Source organism: Macaca mulatta, chromosome 9 (genome assembly GCF_049350105.2).
Source record: "Macaca mulatta isolate MMU2019108-1 chromosome 9, T2T-MMU8v2.0, whole genome shotgun sequence".
In the NCBI taxonomy this organism is placed as follows: domain Eukaryota; kingdom Metazoa; phylum Chordata; class Mammalia; order Primates; family Cercopithecidae; genus Macaca; species Macaca mulatta.
The window spans coordinates 109,778,406-109,801,372 of NC_133414.1; the positions used below are offsets into that span (position 1 = coordinate 109,778,406).

The 22,967-nt window shown below is 46.6% G+C and overlaps 1 protein-coding gene and 2 long non-coding RNA genes across 52 annotated transcripts in view; 2 read left to right on the top strand and 1 right to left on the bottom strand.

The window, feature by feature from the left end:
- LOC144331234 (uncharacterized) lies at positions 1–9,468 on the bottom strand. Its single transcript, XR_013398221.1, has 3 exons — positions 7,362–9,468; positions 3,549–3,670; positions 1–680 (listed from the first exon to the last, which is right to left on the bottom strand). It is a non-coding gene; the product is annotated as an uncharacterized LOC144331234 (long non-coding RNA).
- LOC144331239 (uncharacterized) lies at positions 3,012–7,533 on the top strand. The gene is made up of 3 exons (XR_013398226.1): positions 3,012–3,565; positions 7,110–7,239; positions 7,353–7,533. It is a non-coding gene; the product is annotated as an uncharacterized LOC144331239 (long non-coding RNA).
- ZFYVE27 (zinc finger FYVE-type containing 27) overlaps positions 8,888–22,967 on the top strand; it is a 24,782-nt gene continuing 10,702 nt past the window's right edge. For 14 of the 50 annotated variants that reach the window (XR_013398207.1, XR_013398208.1, XR_013398209.1 and 11 more), the window contains exons 1-6: positions 8,888–9,086; positions 10,243–10,440; positions 15,424–15,494; positions 17,060–17,246; positions 20,875–20,970; positions 22,383–22,495. Coding sequence is in view for 46 of the 50 variants with exons in the window: in XM_015147876.3 (XP_015003362.3) it covers positions 10,244–10,440; positions 15,424–15,494; positions 17,060–17,246; positions 20,875–20,970; positions 22,383–22,495 (664 nt within the window). In the remaining 4 variants the exon portion in view is untranslated. Of the gene's footprint in view, positions 9,091–10,242; positions 10,441–15,423; positions 15,495–15,922; positions 15,962–17,059; positions 17,247–20,874; positions 20,971–22,382; positions 22,496–22,967 lie in introns of all 50 variants that reach the window. The other 36 variants (XR_013398210.1, XM_077947091.1, XM_077947095.1 and 33 more) reach the window with 19 other exon arrangements.

Consider the following 22,967-nt stretch of genomic DNA (forward strand, 5'->3'; position numbering starts at 1 on the left):
TTTTCTTTTTTTTTTTCTAATTATACTTTATGTTCTAGGGTACATGTGCACAACGTGCAGGTTTGTTACATATGTATACATGTGCCATGTTGGTGTGCTGCACCCATCAACTCATCATTTACATCAGGTATATCTCTTAATGCTATCCCTCCCCACTCCCCTGATGCCACAACAGGCCCCGGTGTGTGATGTTCCCCTTCCTGTGTCCAAGTGTTCTCATTGTAAATTGACCATTGTCAAGTGTACAGTTCGATGGTATTAAGTCCATTCATATTGTTAAACAACATGGTCTACACTGACTGTTGTGCAACCGTCACCACCATCCATCTCCATGGCTCTTCTCATCTTGCAAAACTAAAACCCTGAACCATGAAACAGTAACTCCCCATTTCCTCCTCCCTACAGCCCCTGGCAATCACCATTCTACTTTCAGTCTCTGAATTTGACTATGGTAGGTACTTCATAGAAGTGGAATCATACGGTACTTACCTTTTCGTCACTAGCTTATTTCATTTAGCATAATGTATTCAAGGGTCATCCATGCTGTAGCATATGTCAGAATGTCCTTCGTTTTTAAGGCTGAATAATGTTCCGTCTTCTGTATATTCCGCATTTTGTTTATCCATTCATCCATTGATGGACCCCCGGGTTGCTTCTACCTTTTGGCTATTGTGAATAATCTGCGAATGAACATGCATGTACAAATATCTCTCTTTGATACCTTGCTTTAAATTCTTTTTTTTTTTTTTTTTTGAGACGGAGTCTCGCTCTCTCCCCCAGGCTGGAGTGCAGCAGCGTGATCTCAGCTCACTGCAAGCTCCGCCTCCCGGGCTTATGCCATTCTCCTGCCTCAGCCTCCCGAGTAGCTGGGATTACAGGTGCCCGCCACCACGCCCGGCTAATTTTTTTGTATTTTTAGTAGAGACGAGGTTTCACCATGTTAGCCAGGATGGTCTCAATCTCCTGACCTCGTGATTTGCTCATCTCGGCCTCCCAAAGTGCTGGGATTACAGGCGTGATCCACCGCGCCCGGCCAAGACCTCGCTTTAAATTCTTCTGGGTATATATTCAGAAGTGGAATTACTGGATCAAATGGTAATTCTATGTTTCAATTTTTAAGGAACTGCCACAATGCTTTCCATACCATTTTACATTCTCATTGACAGTGCACAAGGGTTCCAATTTCTCCACATCCCCACCAACTTTTTTTTTTTCCCCTCAAAGAGGGAGTCTCACTCTGTCGCCCAGGCTGGAGTGCAGTGGTGCAATCTCAGCTCACTGCAACCTTTCGCCTCCCAGGTTCAAGCAGTTCTCCTGCCTCAGCCTCCTGAGTAGCTGGGATTATAGGCATGCGCCACCATGACCGGCTAATTTTTGTATTTTTAGTAGAGACGGGCTTTCACCATGTTGGTCAGGCTGGTCTCAAACTCCTGACCTCATGATGTGCCTGCCTCAGCCTCCCAAAGTGCTGGGATTACAGGCATAAGCCACCGTGCCCAGCCCCCACCAACTTCTTATTTTCCATGTTATTTATTCATTTTTAAACAAGCATTCATTGAGTACCTACTATGCCACAGCTCTATACTTCGTAGAAACTGAGGCTGCCAGAATGTTAAATCTGTTTCCCTGATGTTAGGAACTTAGGAAACAATGGAGAAACAGTCATGTTCAAGAGATAGAGTGAAATGCAAGGTGATAGGTGCCTAATAGAGATGGAATCAATAGTAGATTGGATAAAGAAAATGTGGTACCAGCCGGGTGCTGTGGCTCATGCCTATAATCCTAACACTTTGGGAGACCCAGGCAGGTGGATAGCCTGAGCCCTGGTGTTCGAGACCAGCCTGAGAAACATGGTGAAATCCTGGCTCTACAAAAAAATACAAATATTAACTGGGCTTGTTGATGCATGCCTGTAGTTCCAGCTACCTGGGAGACTGAGGTGGGAGGATCCCCTGAGCCCAAGGAGGTGAAGGCTGCAGTGAACCATGATTGTGCCACTGTACTCCAGCTTGGATGACAGAATGAGACCTTGTCTCAAAAAAAAAAAAAAAAAAAAGAAGAAGAAGAAAATATGGTACATATATACCAAGGCCTTAAAAAGAATGAGATCATAGCCTTTGCGGCAACATGGATGGAGCTGGAGGCCATTATCCTAAGTGAGCTAACACAGGAGCAGAAAACCAAGCACTGCATGTTCTTACTTATAAATGGGAGCTAAATACTGAATACACATGGACACAAAGAAGGGAACAGACACCAGGGAGACACCAGGGCCTTCTCGAGGATGGAAAGTTGTAAGAGGCTAAGGATTGAAAAACTACCTATAAATACACAGATACTATGCCCGTTAACTGGATGACAAAATAATATGGACACTGAATCCCCATGACTTGGAATTTATCTATAGAACCAACCTGCATATGTACCCCTAAAACAAAAAGAAAAGCTAAAAAGAAAAAGAGAGAGATGGAGGCCGGGCGTGGTGGCTCACGCCTGTAATCCCAGCACTTTGGGAGGCTGAGGCGGGTGGCTCACCTGAGGTCAGGAGTTTGAGACCAGCCTAGCCAACATGGGGAAAACCCATCTCTACTGAAAATACAAAAATTAGCTGGACATGGTGGCAGGTGCCTGTAATCCCAGTTACCTGGGAGGCTGAGGCTGGAGAATCGCTTAAACCTAGGAGGCAGAGGTTGCAGTGAGTCGAGATCATGCCACTGTACTCCAGCCTAGGCTACAGAGTTAGACTCCATCTCAACCACCACCCCCCCCAAAAAAAAAGAAAAAAGAAAACGATGGTGTGTGATTTCTGAGGATGCATCAGAAGAGACCTTTGGCTTCCTTCCTGGCTCCCTGGTGGATCTCTTATTCTGGGTTAAGGCATTCGCCATGTCAGGAGGACATTCAAGAAGCCCTCAGGAGAGCCCCAAGCAAGAGGACCTGGCACTTCTGCCATCTTGTCACTGTGAGAGAGTGCCAGCATCACCTTGTCAGCCCTGTGAGGAAGCCACCCTGGGAGCTGATCCTCCAGCCCCACTAAGCCTTCAGATGATTGCAGCCTTGGCCAACATGTGACTGCAACCTTATGAAAGCACCAGAGCCAAAACCACCACCAAGCTGCTCTTGATTTTCTGACTAAAAACACCCAGAACCCAAAAAACTGGGAGATAATACATGCTTATTGTTGTTTTAAGTCATTAAGTTTTGAAATACTTCATTACACAGCAAGAGATAACTAATGCAGCTAGAAGCATGAAAATATCTAGCATAGTGTGGAAATGGTGAGAAGTGCATTGAGGCTGGCACAAGAGCTTAAAGCCAGAAACTTGAAGTTGAAAGAGATGCTTCTGAAACGCCATATTTCTCCATAAGAGTGGGCAAGGGAGCCATCTGGTGGAAGAGGCATGCTTAGACAGTCCCTTCTCTCTTGCCTCATTTCTCCAGCCTGTTCTCAGCATTTCCACCTAGTATTTCTCCAAGGGCCACAGTGAGGTTTATAAGTCAAGCATGTGGGCCATAAACACTACTTGCTTGTTGATGTAAATACTAACCTCTGCAAAATGTCAAGGTAAGTTATTATCCTCAGTGATTATTTAATTTTCTCCCTTAGTCTCTTCCACCTGTCTGCTATCCAGGGGAAAACATCAGTAGCACCAGGAGTTGAGGCAGAATGCTGGAGGAGGGAAAGAAGGAACTAGGATTTGATTGTGGAAAAATCAGAATTAGACTCGAGAGAGCACAGTCAAGCTGGTCTGTCTCTTAATTATAAGGGGAGGCCTTTGTTCATTGATACTTGCCATGACTATTGTCCCTTTCTGGTTTTTAGAGCCTTCTTGTATCCTCCAATATTCCCTCCAAATAATGTCTAGAAGTTCTTGAATAATATCCCTCAATTCTATAGCTGCTGGAAGAGAAAACAAATACTACTACTCTCCACTGTCAGCCTGAGGCCAAGGAGGAGGAATTGCAAATAAACTAAAATTTAGTTTTAATTTTAGTTTATTTGGAGTAAATTACCAGTGGGAGAATTTCAAGTACTTAGGATATATATATTATTATTATTTTTTTGAGACGGAGTCTTGCTCTGTCGCCCAGCCTGGAGTGCTGTGGCACGATCTCGGCTCACTGCAACCCCCGCCTCCTGGGTTCAAGCAATTCTCCTGTCTCAGCCTCCTAAGTAGCTGGGATTACAGGCATGTGTCACCATGCCCAGCTAATTTTTATTTTTATTTATTTATTTATTTTGAGACCAAGTCTAGCTCTGTTGCCCAGGCTGGAGTGCAGTGGCACGATCTTGGCTCACTGCAAGCTCCGCCTCCGGGGTTCATGCCATTCTCCGGCCTCAGCCTCCCAAGTAGCTGGGACTACAGATGCCCGCCACCACACCCGGCTAGTTTTTTTGTATTTTTAGTAGAGACCAGGTTTCACTGTGTTAGCCAGAATGGTCTAGGTCTCTTGACCTTGTGATTCGCCCGCCTTGGCCTCCCAAATTGCTGGGATTACAGGCGTGAGCCACTGTGCCTGGCCTAGTTTTATATTTTTAGTAGAGACGGGGTTTCACCTTGTTGGCCAGGCTGGTCTCGAACTCTTGACCTCAGGTGATCTGCCCACCTCAGCCTCCCAAAGTGCTGGGATTACACGTGTGAGCCACTGTGCCTGACCGGTACTCAGGACATTAAAGAAAAAAAAATGTATTCTTCTTAAGAAGGGTGGGGACTCCTTAGCTTAAATACTACATTGTTGAACAGAAAACTTTCCCCATCCTCTTATTCAGATTAAGTCTGCCTCTTCTCTCTGCTCCTACTGTTAGAATAGGATCCTCAGCTTTGTATCATGGCTTAGTCAAGTCAGCGTCCCCTGTTGAACTAAGAGTTCATAGAGGGCAGAATTTCTGTCCAGTTCATTCTTGGTGGTTTCACAGTCATTGTTTTAAGAAATGATTCATGACCAGCCTGGGCAACATAGCGACACCTCATTCTACCAAAAACAAAACAAAACAAAACAAAAAAAATTGGCCAGGCATGGTGGCTCACGCCTGTAATCCCTGCCCTTTGGGAGGCTGAGGCAGGCGGATCATGAGGTCAAGAGATCAAGACCATCCTGGCCAACATGGTGAAACCCCATCTCTACTATACAAAAATTAGCCGGGCGTGGTGGCGTGTGCCTGCAGTACCAGCTACTTGGGAGACTGAGGCAGGAGAATCGCTTGAACCTGGGAGGCGGAGGTTGCATTGAGCCGAGATCGTGCCACTGCACTCCAGCCTGGTGACAGAGTGAGACTCCATCTCAAAAAAAAAAAAAAAAAAATTAAATAGCTGTGTGTAGTGGTGCGTGCCTGTAGTCCCAGCTCCTCTGGAGGCTGAGGCAGGAGGATTGTTTGAGCCAAGGAGTTAGAGTGAGCGGTGATTGCACCATTGCACTGCAGCCTGTGCAGCAGAACAAGACCCTATCTCAAAAATAAAATAAAATTACAATAAAAAAAAATAAAGAGAAGAAAAATAAAAAAGAAATGGGCATTGTTCTGGGGCTTTTGTTGAAAGAGATGTGAATTCTGTGCTGCAAGAGGAAATTGACACGCATGCACTCATTCAAGGAACATTTGTTGGTACCTCGTTTGTGCTAGATGCTGGACACACAGAAATTACAGTCAGTTCCCTCAGGACTCTCACTGTCTAGAGAGAGGAGGAGCCACCAAGTGCTGGGGTGGGGCAGTCCCACAGAGCCAAATCAGAAGGGCACCTAATCCAGACAGTGGCTGCTGATGGGGAAGGTGTCAGAGAAGTCTTTCTTCAGGCGTGAGATCTGAGCTAAATTTTGGAGGAAGAATAAGAGTTGGCCAACTGGCCGGGCGCGGTGGCTCAAGCCTGTAATCCCAGCACTTTGGGAGGCCGAGACGGGCGGATCACGAGGTCAGGAGATCGAGACCATCCTGGCTAACACGGTGAAACCCCGTCTCTACTAAAAAAAATACAAAAAACTAGCCGGGCGAGGTGGCGGGCGCCTGTAGTCCCAGCTACTTGGGAGGCTGAGGCAGGAGAATGGCGTGAACCCAGGAGGCGGAGCTTGCAGTGAGCTGAGATCCGGCCACTGCACTCCAGCCTGGGCGACAGAGCCAGACTCCGTCTCAAAAAAAAAAAAAAAAAAAAAAAAAGAGTTGGCCAACTAAAGAATGTGGGGCTGGGCGCAGTGGCTCACATCTGTAATCCCAGCACTTTGGGAGGTGGAGGCGGGTGGATCACCTGAGGTAAGTAAGGAGTTTGAGACCAGCTTAACCAACATGGTGAAACTCCATCTCTACTCAATACAAAAAATTAGCCAGGGGTGGTGGTGCATGCTTGTAATCCCAGCTACTTGGGAGACTGAGGTGGAAGAATCGCTTGAACTTGGGAGGCAAAAGTTGCAGTGAGCCAAGATTTCTCCATTGCACTCCAGCCTGGGCAACAAGAGCAAAACTCCATCTCAAAAAAAAAAAAAAAGAAGGTGGGAGTAGAAAGGTGCAGTAATGGGAGAAGGTGTGACACATCTGGGAACCGCCAGAGTTGAATACACCAGGCTTTGGTTTTATCCTGGAGGTCACAGGGTGCCACTGAAACTATCCAGCAAGGGAGTGGTCTGAGAAAGATACAGAGGGGTGGACAGGGTGGGGGATAGAAGTGGGTGGGGAGTGGTGATGGCCTACCCTGGAATTCATACCTGAGGCCAGGTTAGGAAACGAAGAAGAGGGGCCTTCAGAAGCTATCTGCATGAGAGACCCAGGAGCCTTCAGGGAAAAGACCCATCCTCAGGGAGGAGAGGCAGAGTCCAGCAGATGCGCCTGGCCCAGCCACAAAGCTAAGTCAATTTCTCTAAGGGGTGGTGAGTGGATTTCTGTATGTAGCTTAGTGATATGTGTGGGAATTGGATCTTTCTACATTTTGATCTTTCGTGGATTCTTGTCTGATTTTTGGGCTAGGGGTGGTGGTGGTAGGGCTTTGAGTAAAAATAAAAATCACAATGATTGCTAACAATTTTTGAACACTTATAACATGCCAGGAATTTACATACTTTAGCTCATTTAATTTTCATCACAGCCCCACACTGAGATTACCACTATGGTTATCCCCATTTTACAGCTGGAAAAACCAACCAAGCAACTCATCCGAGAAGAAGCCCTCCTACCTTACTCATGTTGGGACTGGCGCATGCCAGGTAATTGACAAAGTCAACTAAAGCAGGGAGCTGTAAGAAAAATACCTACATAGGGTAAGCATTTAATTTTGGGACAGTCGTCAATTTATACATAGTTATAAGAACTAACACAGGGAGATCCCACAGACTACCCCCCAATGGTAACATCTTGCAACCCTTCTTAACAGAATGCCTACCATGTGCCAGATACTGCTTCAGGTGCTGGAGACATAGACACGGGAAACATTAGTCGACAGAAGCCACAAGAGTGAATGAGATCCTCAGGGAGTGTCTGGAGTCAGAAGAAGGGTGGCAAAAGGAGCCCCTACCTTGAGGGGTAGGAAGAAAAGCCCTAAGGAGACCTTGAAGGTAGGAAAGAGAGAAGGAGAGGATGGTGTCATGAAAGCTAAGGTGGACAATGGTGCCAAAAAGGAAAGACAGTCCAGTGCTTCCGAGGTCACCTGCAAGGAGGCCTGGGAAGTGTCCATTGGATTTAGCAGCTAGGATGTCACAGGTGAGCCAAGTAATATGGAGGGGAGCAGGACTACAGTGCAGTGAAGAGTGAACTGGGCGAGGAAGCAGCAGTAGAGAGCACTTTACAGTGAGTCTTCCAAATCAGGTAGGAAAGAGGGGGTAAGGTTAGGCTAAAGGAGAAAATTGCCATGAATTTTGTCTCTAAAAATGATGATTAAGAGTTAATGAGAGTCAAGATTTCAGGCCTGTTAGAGCAAAGCCCCAAGGAAATAAGAGTTGGACCCTGGAGCACAGCTGAGTCCTGGCTGGAGGGGTGGGCCTGTCTTTCTGAAAGGAGATCATGGAGAAAGAGGTGCAGATAAAGCTGTGTGGCTGCTTGAAGAGGGAAGTGATTACTTCCAGCTGGGGCACTCAAGGAAGGGATACAGACATTTGAGTGCCAGGGGCATTTGAGGGTAACAATGGAGGGGTTCAGTTGGCCAAAGTTAAAGGCAGCTGAAAGATGGCAGAGGACGAGACCAGGAAATGCAGACCAAGGTGGGTGTGGTATGGTTGGGGTGCTGGGGTCAGATGACACATAAGCGTCAAATTCCCGCTCCCAGTTGCTTCTTAGCTGCGTGTTCCTAAGAAGTTCCTTAACACGTCTGAGATTCCCCATCTGTAAAATGGCGATAATCCTAATAGGGTTGTTGGAGGAGGACTAGATAATGTCTAAAAAGAGCTCAGTCCGGTCCAGTGCTTAGCTCCTCCGTACCTGAGCCACTACTATAAAGCCATCGGACGTGTCCTTTAAGGGAAATTAACTGGGCCACACGGTGTGAAGTGAACTGAGCTGGGAGAAGCCTGCACAAGACCTTGTATACACTAGCTACTCAGGAAACAACTGCATGCTCTGCTGGGCATCTCATATAGGATACGGTTTCCGTCTTTCCTGGGCTCACACATAGTCCCCAGTTCAGTTCCAAAGTTGGAAGGAAAAAGGATGAAGATGTAAATTCTTCAGTTAAGCCTCTCGCCAACTGCTCCTGCGGCGAGGCAGGGCAACGAGGTGCAGGGTCGCCAAGCACGTGCTCCCAAGGGTCCTCACTTTATTAAACCCGGCCAGCCAAGGACAAGGTAACTCCAGCCTGCAGCGCGCGGGGAAAGGCGCGCAGGCGCAGTGCTGGCAAGGGTGGGGGGGGGAGCTCACCTGTGCTGGAGTGGGCGGAGCTAAAGCCGGAGCGGCATGACGTCATGAGGACGCAGCCGCAGAGCGATTCACGTCCCGGAAGCGGCCGTGGCGGCGGCGGCGTAGGCGGAGGAGATTTTCGGACTTGCGACTTCCGAACGGCCCTGGCAGGAGGAGCGGCGTTCGGCCGGGGCGGGCCTGAGGAAACGCTCTGGGGCCCAGTGGCTCTCCCCCTGCTCCTGCCCGAACCTGCCGTCTCTCTTACGGAGCCACTGGCCGGGTACGTGAGGTGCCGGCCCCCCCACCCCGCGTCCCCGTGTCTCCGCAGGCTGTGTGTAGCTGGGCGCTTGGGCGCAGCGGGGGCCGCCACCTGCTGGCCCCGCGAACTTGGGCGTGGCCTTCGCTGTCCTGCCGCACGGGCTCCATCAGGCCCTCCTGGCTGCAGAGGTCTTGGCCAAGGCCAGTGCGGGCGTCGACCTACCTCACCCCTTCCTGGGCTTCTACCTGGCGCCGCTCTGTGCCTTTTCGCCCTGGCTCGGCCTGCGTTGATTTCGGCTCCCGTTGGCCCCTTTGTCCCATCCCCTCACCATCCCATTGTCGCGGCTAATTGCCTGGGACTGGTTTATGTTGCTCTTCGCCGAGGTTCCGCTCCCTCGTTTGCTGCTTAGCGTTCAGGGTAGGACTTTGAACTGGGAAAGACCGTAAAGGCTCCTGGGTTTCCTCATCAGAGAGGGCAGACGGGAATGCGGCGTTGTGATGCCGACTGCCCTGGGCGGAGATGGCCCAGGAAGTTGTTGGGAACTGAAGGGAGTGGGAAGGGTTAGAGGATGGGGCGGGAGTCCTGGAGCACGGTATTTCATTCACTCATTCAGCAGGCATTTGTTAAGCACCCACTGTGTACAGAAACAGTCGTGAATGGCGGCCAAGTAAGAGCAGGGAGTTTTACTTGGACGTGGTAAGTGCTCTGCACTTGATCTTAGCCACAAGGCCAAGAAGCGATGTGATGTGATAAGTGCTCTGTTAGGGTGAGTACGTGATCCTTTGGGAGCATTGGGGAGGGTCTCCCAGTCCAGAGTTGGAGGTGTTGGCAGAGACTTGCCAGAGTAAGGGAGTGATGTTTAAGCTGATACCTGAAGGATGAGTAGGAATTAACCAGGTAAAGAGTGGGAGAAAAATGTTCCGGGACATCATTTCATTTCAGCCCATGGGCTTCCTCGCTGCAGCGATCAAATGTGCTTGGTTTTTATGAATTTTAGTTTTGATGGATCTGTGGGGAAAAGAGCATTGGACGGAGAGTCCAAAGAACAGGATTTTAGGTCTGAATAATTCACTTTGCCTTGCTCACAGGTTTACTGTGGCGCCACCTGAAGCAGTAGGTAGAAGTGTGTTGGGGACTAGACGTGCAATGCAAATGTTGGTAATTATTATGGTTACAGGATGCAGACTTCAGAACGTGAGGGGAGTGGGCCGGAGCTGAGCCCCAGTGTGATGCCCGAGGCTCCCCTGGAGTCTCCACCTTTTCCTACCAAGTCCCCAGCGTTTGACCTTTTCAACTTGGTTCTCTCCTACAAGAGGCTGGAGATCTACCTGGAACCCTTGAAGGATGCAGGTGATGGTGTTCGATACTTGCTCAGGTACAGACTTTGTGGAGTTGCTCATGTCTGCTGTGCCTTCTGCCTTCCTGCTCTGTAGTAACTAACACCGGCCATTTAGGCAGTGCCTGGGCTGTCCTTTCTGCCCTAGTGAGGAGCAGTTCTGGGAGGTCTTTTCGGCCTCTGGGTTTATCTAGGCCTACCCTGTGTCTCAGACCCAGCCCAGGAAAGGCAGATACTGGGAATGATCCTGCCTTTCAGCAGGATTCTTCTTTGTGACTGAATAAGCTCCTTCCTCCGGACTGCTGGACAGCCTTGAACATCAGGCCTTCTGCAGCTTAGAGCAGGCTTAATTTTTTCCTTTGCTCCCAATATTGGCTTAATTAATATTTAAAAATTAGGATATAATTTTGAACAAAAGTTTAAGAAATACAAAAATCTATGAATAAGCAGATACCATTTTCACTACTTTTTTTTTTTTTTTTGAGACAGGATCTTGCTGTGTTGTCCAGGCTGGAATGCAGTAGTGTGATCATGGCTCACTGTGGCCTCAACTTCTTCGACTCACGTGATCCTCCTACTTCAGCCACTGTGCTTGGCTAATTAAAAAAAAAAAAATTGTAGAGAGGGTCTCGCTGTGTTGCCTGGGCTGGTCTTGAACTTTTGGGCTCAAGTGATCCTCCTGCCTCAGCCTCCCAAAGTGCTGGGATTACAGGTGTGAGCCACTGCGCCCAGCCCATTTTTGCTAATTTATTGAGATTATGGATTTTAATTTTTTCCCTCCTATCCTGCTTTGATTTTCATTCTCTATAATTTTCTTTTTTTTCTTTTGGCTCATTTTATTATGTTAAAATTATTATTATTATTATTTTTTGAGACGGAGTCTTACTCTGTTGCCCAGACTGAAGTGCAGTGGCGCGATCTCGGCTCACTGCAAGCTCTGCCTCCCGGGTTCATACCATTCTCCTGCCTCAGCCTCCCAAGTAGCTGGTACTACAGGCACCTGCCACAACGCCCAGCTAATTTTTTGTTTTTTAGTAGAGATGGGGTTTCACGTGTTAGCCAGGATGGTCTCGATCTCCTGACCTCGTGATCCACCCACCTTGGCCTCCCAAAGTGCTGGGGTTATAGGCGTGAGCCACTGTACCCAGCTGTTAACATTATTTTAAATTACTTATAGGGCATTCTACTCCCTAAATATGTCAGTTTTTATCTCTAAATAATTAAGGACGTTTCTTTCAAGAACAAAGTAATATCATACCTAACAAAATTAATAACTCCTTGGTATCATCCTGTACTCAGTTCATATTCCATTTCCTCAGTTGTACCATCTATTTTGGCTAAATCACATTTCAGTCCAGGACTGTGCATTGTTTGTAGTTAATATGTCTTTTAAGTCTTTTTCAGTCTAATCGTCTCTCGTGACATTGACTTGCTGAAGAGACTGAGACTGAACTGACTTTCCTGGAGAATTTGCTACCGAGATTTGTCTGGTTTCTTCCTCGTGGTGCAGACTAGAAGTTAGATTTAAAGGTTGAATTTGATTCAAGTTAGAAAAGTTTTTTTTTTTTTCCCCCCCCAGAGGTAAATGTTGTGTCCCTGATATTGCTTTGCATCAGGAGTCCCACAAAAACCTGATTGTCCTAAAGAGCAGAGGTTTTTAACTTGGAGCCTATGGGTGAGTTTTAGGGATCAGTGAATCCCCTGAAACTGTGTGTAAAATTGTGTGTCTGCACATGTGTATATTTCTAGGGAAAAGCTTCTAGTTTTCATCAGATTCTCATAAAGACCCTCAACCCTATAAAATACCTGAGAGAGACTGGTAGGAAGCAGGGTGAGTGGAGTTAGGTTAACCTCTGAGAATGCCATTGTGTATTTATCAGCGCCTCAGGCTGGAAATAGTGGATGGCTTGTTACTAGTTCTCTGGCCAAGGCCCTACATTTTTCTTGTTCATCTAATTTATGTCAGTATCTGTAGAGATGAGCTAGTCAGTGTTCCAGAGCTGTGTTCTCTACTGTGAGACCACTGTGCTCTTGGCACAAGGGGTAGTGAGACAGTATGGGGGGAGGCTGTTTTCTCCTTGTATAATCTCAGCATGATGTGAAGTTTGGTCTTTAGGAGAGAGGCTGTACCCCCTGGCACATTCTTTGTATGTGTGTGTATTGCCCTTTGTGGCAAAGTACAAAAGTATATCCTGCCCTGCCCTCCTCCTTTTCCTCTACTAGTCTGTAGTGCTTCTTAGCACACTAATGTGTTAGGGTTTTTCCATTTTACAGAAATTGGAGGATGTGGTAGGATTGGTTAAAGCTGGATGCAGGAGGAGCATTGGACCTAAAAGCCCCCAGGAGCCTGCGGTTTCTGTGCTTCTGGGAGAGGGAGCATTGGTCCGTGAAAGTGGCTGTCATGTTAGTTTGTGCTTTTGATTGTTCTTTTCTTAGTAAAGAGGATTTGACTTTGAAGAGAGACCTAATCTTGGGCTCTGGCTATTAGGTCTGAAGCCTAGAGCTGCAGTAAATTGTTAACAGACTCTCTTCTGGGATCAGCTACTCTACTGCTTGGGTCTCCTGGGACCAAAGTGTCAGTAAAAACATTTTATAGAAGGGAAGAGGTTTTAAAATGAAAGTGACTTGAGTGGTGGTGTGATGTTTTTATTTCCAAAATGGGATTGGCTTTTATTTCACTTTTACCCTGGTAGCTGCCACTAGAGGTTCTGAGGCCTAAGTAGGGTGGTACAGGTGGAGTGTGTTGAATTTCAGGAGAAAGACAGAGATGTCATTTCATTCCCTTATAAATTTTATTAAAAAGTAAAAGCCCCTTTACACTGTTGGTGGCAGTGTAAATTAGTTCAACCATTGTGGAAGACAGTGTGGTGATTCCTCAAGGATGTAGAAGCAGAAATACCATTTGACCCAGCAATCCCATTACTGGGTATATATCCAAAGGATTATGCATCATTCTACTATAAAGACACATGCACATGTATGTTTATTGCAGCACTATTCACAATAGCAAAGACTTGGAACCAACCTAAATGTCCATCAATGATAGACTGGATAAAGAAAATGTGGCACATATACACCATGGAATACTATGCAGCTATGAAAAAGGATGAGCTCATGTCCTTTGCAGGGACATGGATGAAGTTGGAAACCATCATTCTCAGCAAACTAACACAGGGAGAGAAAACCAAACACCACATGTTCTCACTTGTAAGTGGGAGTTGAACAGCGAGAACACGTGGACACAGGGAGGGGAACATCACACACCGGGGCCTGTTGGTGGGTGGGGGGCTAGGGGAGGGATAGCATTAGGAGAAATACCTAATGTAGATGACGGGTCGATGGTTGCAGCAAACCACCATGGCACATGTATACCTATGTAACAAACCCGCATGTTCTGCACATTTATCCCAGAACTTATAACAAAAAAGTGAAAGCCCTGCATAAATTAGTTAACCTCATTCAGTAGCTCTGAAATACTCCCATTAGGGCACAAGAAAATATATTTAGCCCCAGCACGGTAGCTTATGCCTTTAATCCCAGCACTTTGGGAGGCCAAGATGGGCAGATCACCTGAGGTCAGGAGTTTGAGAGTTTGAGACCAACCTGGCCAACATAGTGAAACATCCCGTCCCAACTGAAAACACAAAAACCGGCCAGGCGTTGTGGTGTGTGCCTGTAATCCCAGCTACTAGGGAAGCTGAGACAGGAGAATCTCGAACCCAGGAGGTGGAGGTTGTAGTGAGCCAAGATGGCGCCACTGCACTCCAGTCTGGGCAACAGAGCGAGACTCCGTCTCAAAAGAAAAAAAAAAGAAAATACATTCAATGCTTTGCTTGCCAACAGTTTACCTGTTTATTTTTCTGATATTTGTCTCTCTCCTAATGACTCACCTTATATATTGTCACTGCCTTTAGAATTTGGGTGTCGTCGCTTCATTGTTGCATCTGTGCTTCTCTTTCAGTACTAAATGTCCTTTATCGGGGATGGGGCCAGCAGCATTTGCTTGTTCTCAGCAACCTGAGTCTCTGGTCTTCCTTCTTCCCTCTTTAGGGGCTTCTGCATTGCCATTTGGTGGTGGTGGTAATGGCAGCGACTGTATCTGTGTTTGCTTCTGTCTGTTCCAGCTCACTTAAGGTGTGATTGCTAAGTGAATGCTGCACCCTACTTTCATCTTGATTTTTAATATATTAAAATATTTACTACTGTTTCTCCTTTTGAATTAATAGGTATTCAAAATAAACTCTCAGATAAACTCAAATTTTCAAAAACATGGACATAAGAAGATAAAGGCACAAATGGGGCCAAAGAAGTCCACAATTTGTTCTTTCTTGATTTCCGTATTAGTTGAATCTTGCGCAATGATTATATATTCTTAAGAAATTATAAAAAAGAATAGAGGAAAATATTAAGAATGTTTGTCAGTGTCACCTCTTAAGGAGAGTACAGCCTTACAAAACACAGGTTAAATGGTATTAACTGGGTTTCTTAACTGATTTTTTTTTTTTTTTTTGAGACAGAGTCTTGCTCTGTCACCCAGGCTGGAGTGCAGTGGCACGATTTTGGCTCACTGCAAGCTCCGCCTCCCGAGTAGCTGGGACTACAGGTACCCACCACCATGCCCGGCTAATTTTTTTGTATTGTTAGTAGAGACGGGGTTTCACCGTGTTATCCAGGATGGTCTTGATCTCCTGACCTCGTGATCCACCCGCCTTGGCCTCCCAAAGTGCTGGGATTACAGGCGTGAGCCACCACGCCCGGCCTTCTAAACTGATATTTATAAATTCTTCCTTTTGGGGGAAAGCACTACAGACCTAACAGTTTCCTCACCCCAGGTGCTAATGTGTGACATCTTACCGCCTCTCCTGGGCACCAGTCCAAGTGAGAGGCCTCCTTTTCGTTTCTCCTTGACTTTCTGTGTTCCAGGCCTCCTTTCTGGTTTGATGTCCCATCTGTGCCGCCCGGTCTCCCCTCCCCAGCTGGAGGAGTGGCTGTCTGTAGTGATCAGGACTCTCTGTATTGTAGGTGGCAGATGCCTTTGTGTTCCTTGCTGACCTGCGTGGGCCTCAACATCTTGTTCCTCACTTTGAATGAGGGTAAGAACTGCCTTCAGGGGCCAGTGGTTTTTGTGAATGAATGTGGGGGAAGAACACCTGGATGCAGCCCCACCCTGTGTGTGGGAGCTGCTCTTACTGTCCTGGAGTTAGTGTTCCTCTGTGTCTGCTTGGAGTCAGAAACAGGCTCCAGAGGGACGATCCAGGCTGAGCTGCCTGCTGTGACCTTGGGCAAATTATTGGACTTCCCTGTTAAGGCCTAATTTTCCTTATCTCTAGAGGGAGGATAAAAATGATGCTTTCCTCCTAGAGTATTTGTGAGGAATGCAGCAGTCCAGGCATAATACTTAGCACAGTGCCTGGCATGGAAGAGGCAGCCAGTGCATTGTAGCTGCTCTCAGTATTATTGTTGTTTCCTTCTTGACTTCCTGCTGAGGATGCATTCACCTTTTTCCATTTTGGTTTTCAAGCTGATTCAAGGGTCTTCTGGGGACATGGCATGGGTAAAGGTACTGGGAAGGGGAGCTGATAAGGGATTTTTGCCATATCTGTTGCTTTTCTTTGGTTCAGCTAGTGAGCCTAGCAGGAGCTGCTGGGCAGTCATCAGCAGTGAGGAGTGGCATAAAGCCTTTGAGATAGAAGTGTGGACACATGGGTGTCTTGGGGTCCTGAGTAATGTCTCCTATGAACCTCTTAACTACAGTACATACTGTGACCCTACCCTGTCGGTGGTTGGCACTGGCAGATGGCCACATAAAAAGACCCCTCAGGGTGAGAATAAAGAGTCTGGGACAGAATGTTTGGAGGAGCTGGGCCATTATTCATGTTTTTGTTCTTATATTTACCTTGTATTTCTCAGGTGTCGTCTTTGTTTCCTCTGGAGATAGGGATCGAGTAGGTTGAAAATAAATCCAGTTCATACAAGATCTCATTTTCTGTTTCTTAGTTGGACTCATCTTTACCTGTTCAAAACTTTGTAGGATGTTTGATTTTTTCTATATATGCTCCCAAAGTAAATCAGTTCCTGTGACATGTTTAATAAGCATTTATTATGTGCCCGCTGCTCTGTTAGCTTGCTGTTGGGGTGCCATGTTACATGGAAGAAGTTTCTCCTTTGAATTTTATCTCAACTTCGCCATTTCTCAAGGCACAGTTGTCTGCAGTGTCCTAAAAGCTGAACGAAAGACCTTCCAGTCTTCCTTAGTGGCCCAGAGGTCCGAGTGTCAGGCACCAGGAGCACCTGGCAGTCACACTCCAGCGTGAACCTCCTACTGTGTGCTAGCAGCGTCTTAAAATGTATTAAAAGTGAGAATGGAGCCACAGCAGTGACCAAAGGGACAAAGTCCCAGCCCTCAAGAGCTTACTTAGTAGAGGAGACAACAGACATGCCTGTAATGTGTCATGTGGTGATAAGGTCTATGAGGAGTGAAGCTGGGTTAAGGGGGCTGGAGAATAGGGTTTTGACACTGTGTCATACAGGGCCATCAGGGAAGAAGGCCTGACTGGCAGAGCCCTGGAGGAGGTGAGGAACAAGCAGTGGGCGTCTGGGTGGGCCGACTCCTGGTCTTTGCTTACCTGTGTTACCTGCAGTGTTTTTGATTCTGTAGGTGCATGGTACTCAGTAGGTGCCCTGATGATTTCAGTGCCCGCCCTGCTGGGCTACCTTCAGGAGGTTTGCCGGGCACGGCTGCCTGAGTCTGAGCTGATGCGGAGGAAGTATCATAGCGTGAGGCAGGAGGACCTGCAGAGAGTTCGCCTGTCTCGTCCCGAGGCCGTGGCTGAGGTGAAGAGCTTGTGAGTATGGAAGACAGGCCAGGGAGGTGGGGGAACAGTAACAGCAGCCATGACACTAAGTGCTAGCTTTGTGTGCCAGACATTATATTAGGCAAACCACAGCTGTTATTTCATTTAACCTTTTTAACAGTTCTGGGAGGTAGCTAATATTAACATCTTCCATTTATGGGTAAAGAAAAAGGCTGACTTACTTAGCTAGAAAGTGGCCAAGCTGGGATGAGAATCTAGATGTAGCTGTTTTCACAGCTCCTATTCTTTCTGCTGGAGAGACAGTTTAGGGTCTTGATTAAGCATGTGCATGTATAAGCCACTGCCTGGGTTCAAATCCCAGCTCTCCCATTTACTTGCTGTGTAGCATTGGGCAAGTTGCTTAGCCTCTCTGTGTCTCAGGTTTCTCATCTGTTAAAATGGAATGATAACAGGGCTTACTCACAAGGTGGTTGTGAAGATTGAACAGGTGTCTGGTACCGGGGAAGTGTTGAGTAGATACTAGTTATCACTATACTGTGGAGAAACTTCCTAAACATGACAGAGCTGGTACTTCCGAGGAAGCATTTTAAGACTTGAAAATACTCATCTAACAACTTCAGTAGCAGTGGGCATTTACCCCTCCCTTCCCTGGAGTGGGGTCTCTGCATTCTCTTGAGATATAGTAGGAACAAAAGAAGTTAAAAACAAATAGATGTCTGGGCCTCACCCCCAGAAATTCTGAGTCAGTTTTCTGGAGTGGGCCCTGGATATGTAGTTTTTTTAAAAAAGACTTTCTTACTTTGAAATAGTTTTTTATATGTATGTGTGTATACATACACACATATATATATATATATATATATATATTTTTTTTTTTTTTTTTTTTGAGACGGAATCTTGCTGTGTCGCCCAGGCTGGAGTGCAGTGGCACAATCTCAGCTCACTGCAAGCTCCGCCTCCCGGGTTCACACCATTCTCCTGCCTCAGCCTCCCGAGTAGCTGGGACTACAGGCGTCCACCACCAAGCCCGGATAATTTTTTGTGTTTTTAGTAGAGACGGGGTTTCACCGTGTTAGCCAGGATGGTCTCGATCTCCTGGCCTCGTGATCCGCCCGCCTCGGCCTCCCAAAGTGCTGGGATTACAGGCATGAGCCACCATGCCCGGCCGTTTTTTTGAGACAGAGTCTTGTTATGTCACCCAGGCTGGAATGCAGATCTCGGCTCACTGCAGCCTCGGCCTCCTGTGTTCAAGCGATTCTCATGCCTCAGCCTCCAGAGTAGCTGGGATTACAGCTTCCACGTCCAGCTAATTTTTGTATTTTTCATAGAGATGAGGTTTCATCATGTTGGCCAACCTGTTCTCGAGCTTCAGCCTCAAGTGATCTGCCTGCGGCCTCCCAAAGTGCTGGGATTGCAGGCATGAGCCACCGCACCCAGCCTGAAATAGTTTTAAACTTAAAGAAGTGCAAGAATAATACAAAGAACAGCCTTATGCCCTTTACCCAGATAGAACAATTGTTAACATTTTGGTGTGTTGGCTTCGTCTGTCTCTCTACATATACATATTCTTTTCTTTTTCCTAAACCATTTGAAAGTAAGTTGCAAACGTAACTGTTTACCCCAAATACTTCAGCATTTTATTTCCTAAGAACAAGGACATTCTCTTATATATCCACAGAACTGTAATCAAAATTAGGAAACTTAACATTGATAACTAATGTATAATTCGTAATCAGATTTTACCAGTTATATTAATAAAGTTCTTTTTCTTCTTTTCTTTTCATTTTCATTTTTTTTTTTTTTTTACTTTTTGAGATGGGGTTTTGTTCTGTCGTCTGTGCTGGAATGCAGTGGCATGATCATGGCTTACTGCAGCCTTGACCTCCTGGACTCAAGTGATCCTCCTGCCTCAGCCTCCTGAGTAGCTGGGACCACAGGCACATGCACCATGCCCTGCTAATTAAAAAAATTTTTATGTAGAGATGGGGTCTCACTGTCTTGTCCAGTCTCGCTTTGAATTCCTGGGCTCAAGCAATCTTCCTGCCTCAGCCTCCCAAAGTGCTGGGACTACAAGTGTGCGCCAGTGCAGGTGGCCTAATAAAGTTCTTTGTATCAGTTTCCCTGATCTGGGATCCAACTCAGGATTATACATCATGTTTAATTTTTTTTTATGTTTCTTTAGTCTTCTTTAATGTGGAGCAGTTCCTCGGTCCTTGTTTCTTGTGACATTGACATTTTTGAATAGTACAAGCTTATTATTTTGTAGAATCTCCCTCATTTTTGGATCGTTTGGTTCCTTGTGATGTGTCATGTTCAGTGCATCTGTATCAGGAGGCACACGATGTCAGGAAATACTGACTTTGATCACTTGGTTAAGGCATCCGTACTGTAAATTACCATTTTACTCTTCTTTGGTAGTAATTTGAGGGGAGATACTTTGAGACTATGTAAATATCTTGTTCCTCATCAAACATTTACCCACTGCTTTAAAGATCCATTGATGGGTCTTGCCTTAATCAGTTTATTACTATGATGGTTGCAAAGATGATCTTCTAATTATTCTATTTGCATTTTTTTTTTTTGAGACGGAGTCTTGCTCTGTAGCCCGGGCTGGAGTGCAGTGGCCGGATCTCAGCTCACTGCAAGCTCCGCCTCCCGGGTTTACGCCATTCTCCTGCCTCAGCCTCCGGAGTAGCTGGGACTACAGGCGCCCGCCACCTCGCCCGGCTAGTTTTTTATATTTTTAGTAGAGACGGGGTTTCACCGTGTTAGCCAGGATGGTCTCGATCTCCTGACCTCGTGATCCGCCCGTCTCGGCCTCCCAAAGTGCTGGGATTACAGGCTTGAGCCACCGCGCCCGGCCTGCATTTTTTTTAAACTGGCTTTCCACTATAAGAAAGCTCTTCCTTCTTATTTATTATCAGTATGAACTCATAGATTTATATTTTATTTGATGAGTTAGAATCTATTACTGTCATTATTTATTTTGATATCAAATTGTCCTAAATTTGGCCAGTAGGAGCTCTTTTGAGTTGGCTCTTGTTTGCATTGGTCCCTGTCAATTTTGAGTGCTTCCTTACTTTATGGTACAACAGGATGGTCAAATTCATCTTATACTTCCCTGCCGCAGCCCTGAAATCAGCTTGTCTCCAAGTTTCCTGGTTTGCCTTCAGAAACCCAGATCTAGGTTCAGATTGTGCTCATGGCTTCTGTGGTTCATCCATGTTTAAAAAAACAACAGCCAGAACTCCCCAAGTGAGTCTGTTTGATATCCTAGGTGGAGAATATCATGCCATTTTTTCTGACAGCTGCTGTGTACCTGTGAGGTGGGTCCTCTGATCCTCATTTTATAGATACAGAAGCTACAGCCCTGGAGAAGTTTAGTAGCCTGCCTGACATCAACAGCTAGGAAGAGACAAAAGAAGGAACATTTATACTGTTTCCACCTCAGCAAGATGCTCCAAAAATGGGACTGAAATGTAGCTCGGGTGGCTTAGCCAGGCCCGTTTCTCCCATGCTGTCTCAACCCCTTTCTCTTTAAGCATATGGTGAGTGTGTTTAGAGAGATTGACCATCCCTAGCCAGCTGTACCTGCAAGGCCCCAGGCTCCACTTCCCAAGGGAGTGGAGCCTACTTACCAAAGCCCCTGTATCTGTAGCTTGATCCAGCTGGAGGCCTTCATGAGCCGCCTGTGCTGCACCTGTGAAGCTGCCTACCGTGTGCTGCACTGGGAGAACCCCGTCGTGTCCTCACAGTGAGTGACCCCTCCTCTCCCACCACTACCCTGTTGGAATTTGCAGCTTGAGCCTGAGCAAAGCCAGCTGCCTTGAGAGGACCTCTGCCCCTCCTACCTCAGGGGAAGAGCTCGCCTCCTGGGCTCTTGTGTGTGTATCTGCGCATATGCTTGTGGGCTCTAATGTAGGCTTTTGTTTAGATGCTTGCTTTTATGTGTGGTAAAAATATTTTAATAATAGGAAAATAACTCACCATGTAATCCACTGTGCAGCCCAATCTCATATTTGTTTTGCTTGCTAGAATTTGTCATACGCATCTACTTTATGGATGTATAATTTCGTAGTGTATGTTTGATTTTTCTTTTGTTTTCCACTTATTATATTAATGATGATTTTCTTTGTTGTATAGCCTTTGGAATTATTTATAATACCAGATTAATATAGATGGCAAATATAGTTTATGGAACCATTCTGTTATAGATTTAATCAATTTCTCTTTACTAACCCCATGGTAAACATTTTTATGGATTTAGCTTTAATCTGTTAGAAAATTTTTCTTTTTTTTTTTTTTTTTTTTTGAGACGGAGTCTCGCTCTGTCACCCAGGCTGGAGTGCAGTGGCCGGATCTCAGCTCACTGCAAGCTCCGCCTCCCGGGTTCACGCCATTCTCCTGCCTCAGCCTCCCGAGTAGCTGGGACTACAGGCGCCTGCCACCTCGCCCGGCTAAGTTTTTGTATTTTTAGTAGAGACAGGGTTTCACTGTGTTACCCAGGATGGTCTCGATCTCCTGACCTCGTGATCCGCCCGTCTCGGCCTCCCAAAGTGCTGGGATTACAGGCTTGAGCCACCGCGCCCGGCCAAGAAAATTTTTCTTAGAATAAATTCAAGGATGAAACTACCATATCAAACAGAATGGGTGTTTTTGAGGCTCTTTAATGTGAATAATAGTGATAACTAATGTTTGTTGTCTTCACCTGGTGCCAGGCACTGCTCAACACGTCCTCTGTGTTATCTCACTCTTACAGTAACTCCATTAGTAGGCGCTATTTCAGTCCCCATCTTACACAGGTAGGGAGCCGTGCCCAGAGAACCAAGAGACTTCTCAGAATGAGAAGTGGCAGAGCTGGATTCAATCCCAGTCTGTCTTACTCTAGACTTCAGAGTCTAGACCTTGAGGAGTGATCATGGTTGAACGAGTTCATGTGCCCCCAGCTGATACCACCTCGGCCTCACCAGCATTAGATATTTGCACTGGTGACTTGTAGTTCTCAGTCTTCATCGCCATTTTCCACTGGTTTGATGAGCGGGTCTTGTCAGTTTATTAATGTGCCCAGAGCTGTGTCTCACCTGGACCCCACTGTGGGTTTGCTCCAAACCCGTCTCCTTCTGCTGTTATGAATTTCTGATCTTGTGGTTCTTCCCTGTCATCCAGGTTCTATGGGGCTCTTCTGGGCACGGTCTGCATGCTGTATTTGCTGCCACTCTGCTGGGTCCTCACCCTTTTAAACAGCACCCTCTTTCTGGGGAATGTGGAGTTCTTCCGAGGTAAGCCCTGGAGGGCCTGACAGGGACGGGGCCCAGGCTGGTTCTGATGGCTAGGCTAGGCTCCGCAGTTCTGTCTCTATAGCTAATCATCAGTTTGCTGTGCTTCCACAAGGGGCAGCACCACACTGGGGTCCTCTCTCATGGGTTCTGTGTCTCTGAGATGTTAGATGAAGCTGGAATCTCACCAGGGGAGGCTGCTACCATTAGGCTCCCATCTCCCTTCCCTCCCTTCCCAAGGCAGATGAATCACTGCTTATATGGTATGCTGGCTTCTGGAAGATGAGGGAAGGATGTTTTCCCAAAGCTGCCACCCATCCCCTGGGGTGCAGCCACCTGGAGTTGCTACCCCATGTCTGTGTGATCCCAGAGTACCCGTCTGTTGTCTGGCTTCTAAAGCGCGAAGCAGTCTGGAGAGGCACTGAGTCCCAGAGGCCTGAGTCTGTACCTATGTTGGGTGATTGCTGTATTTGTT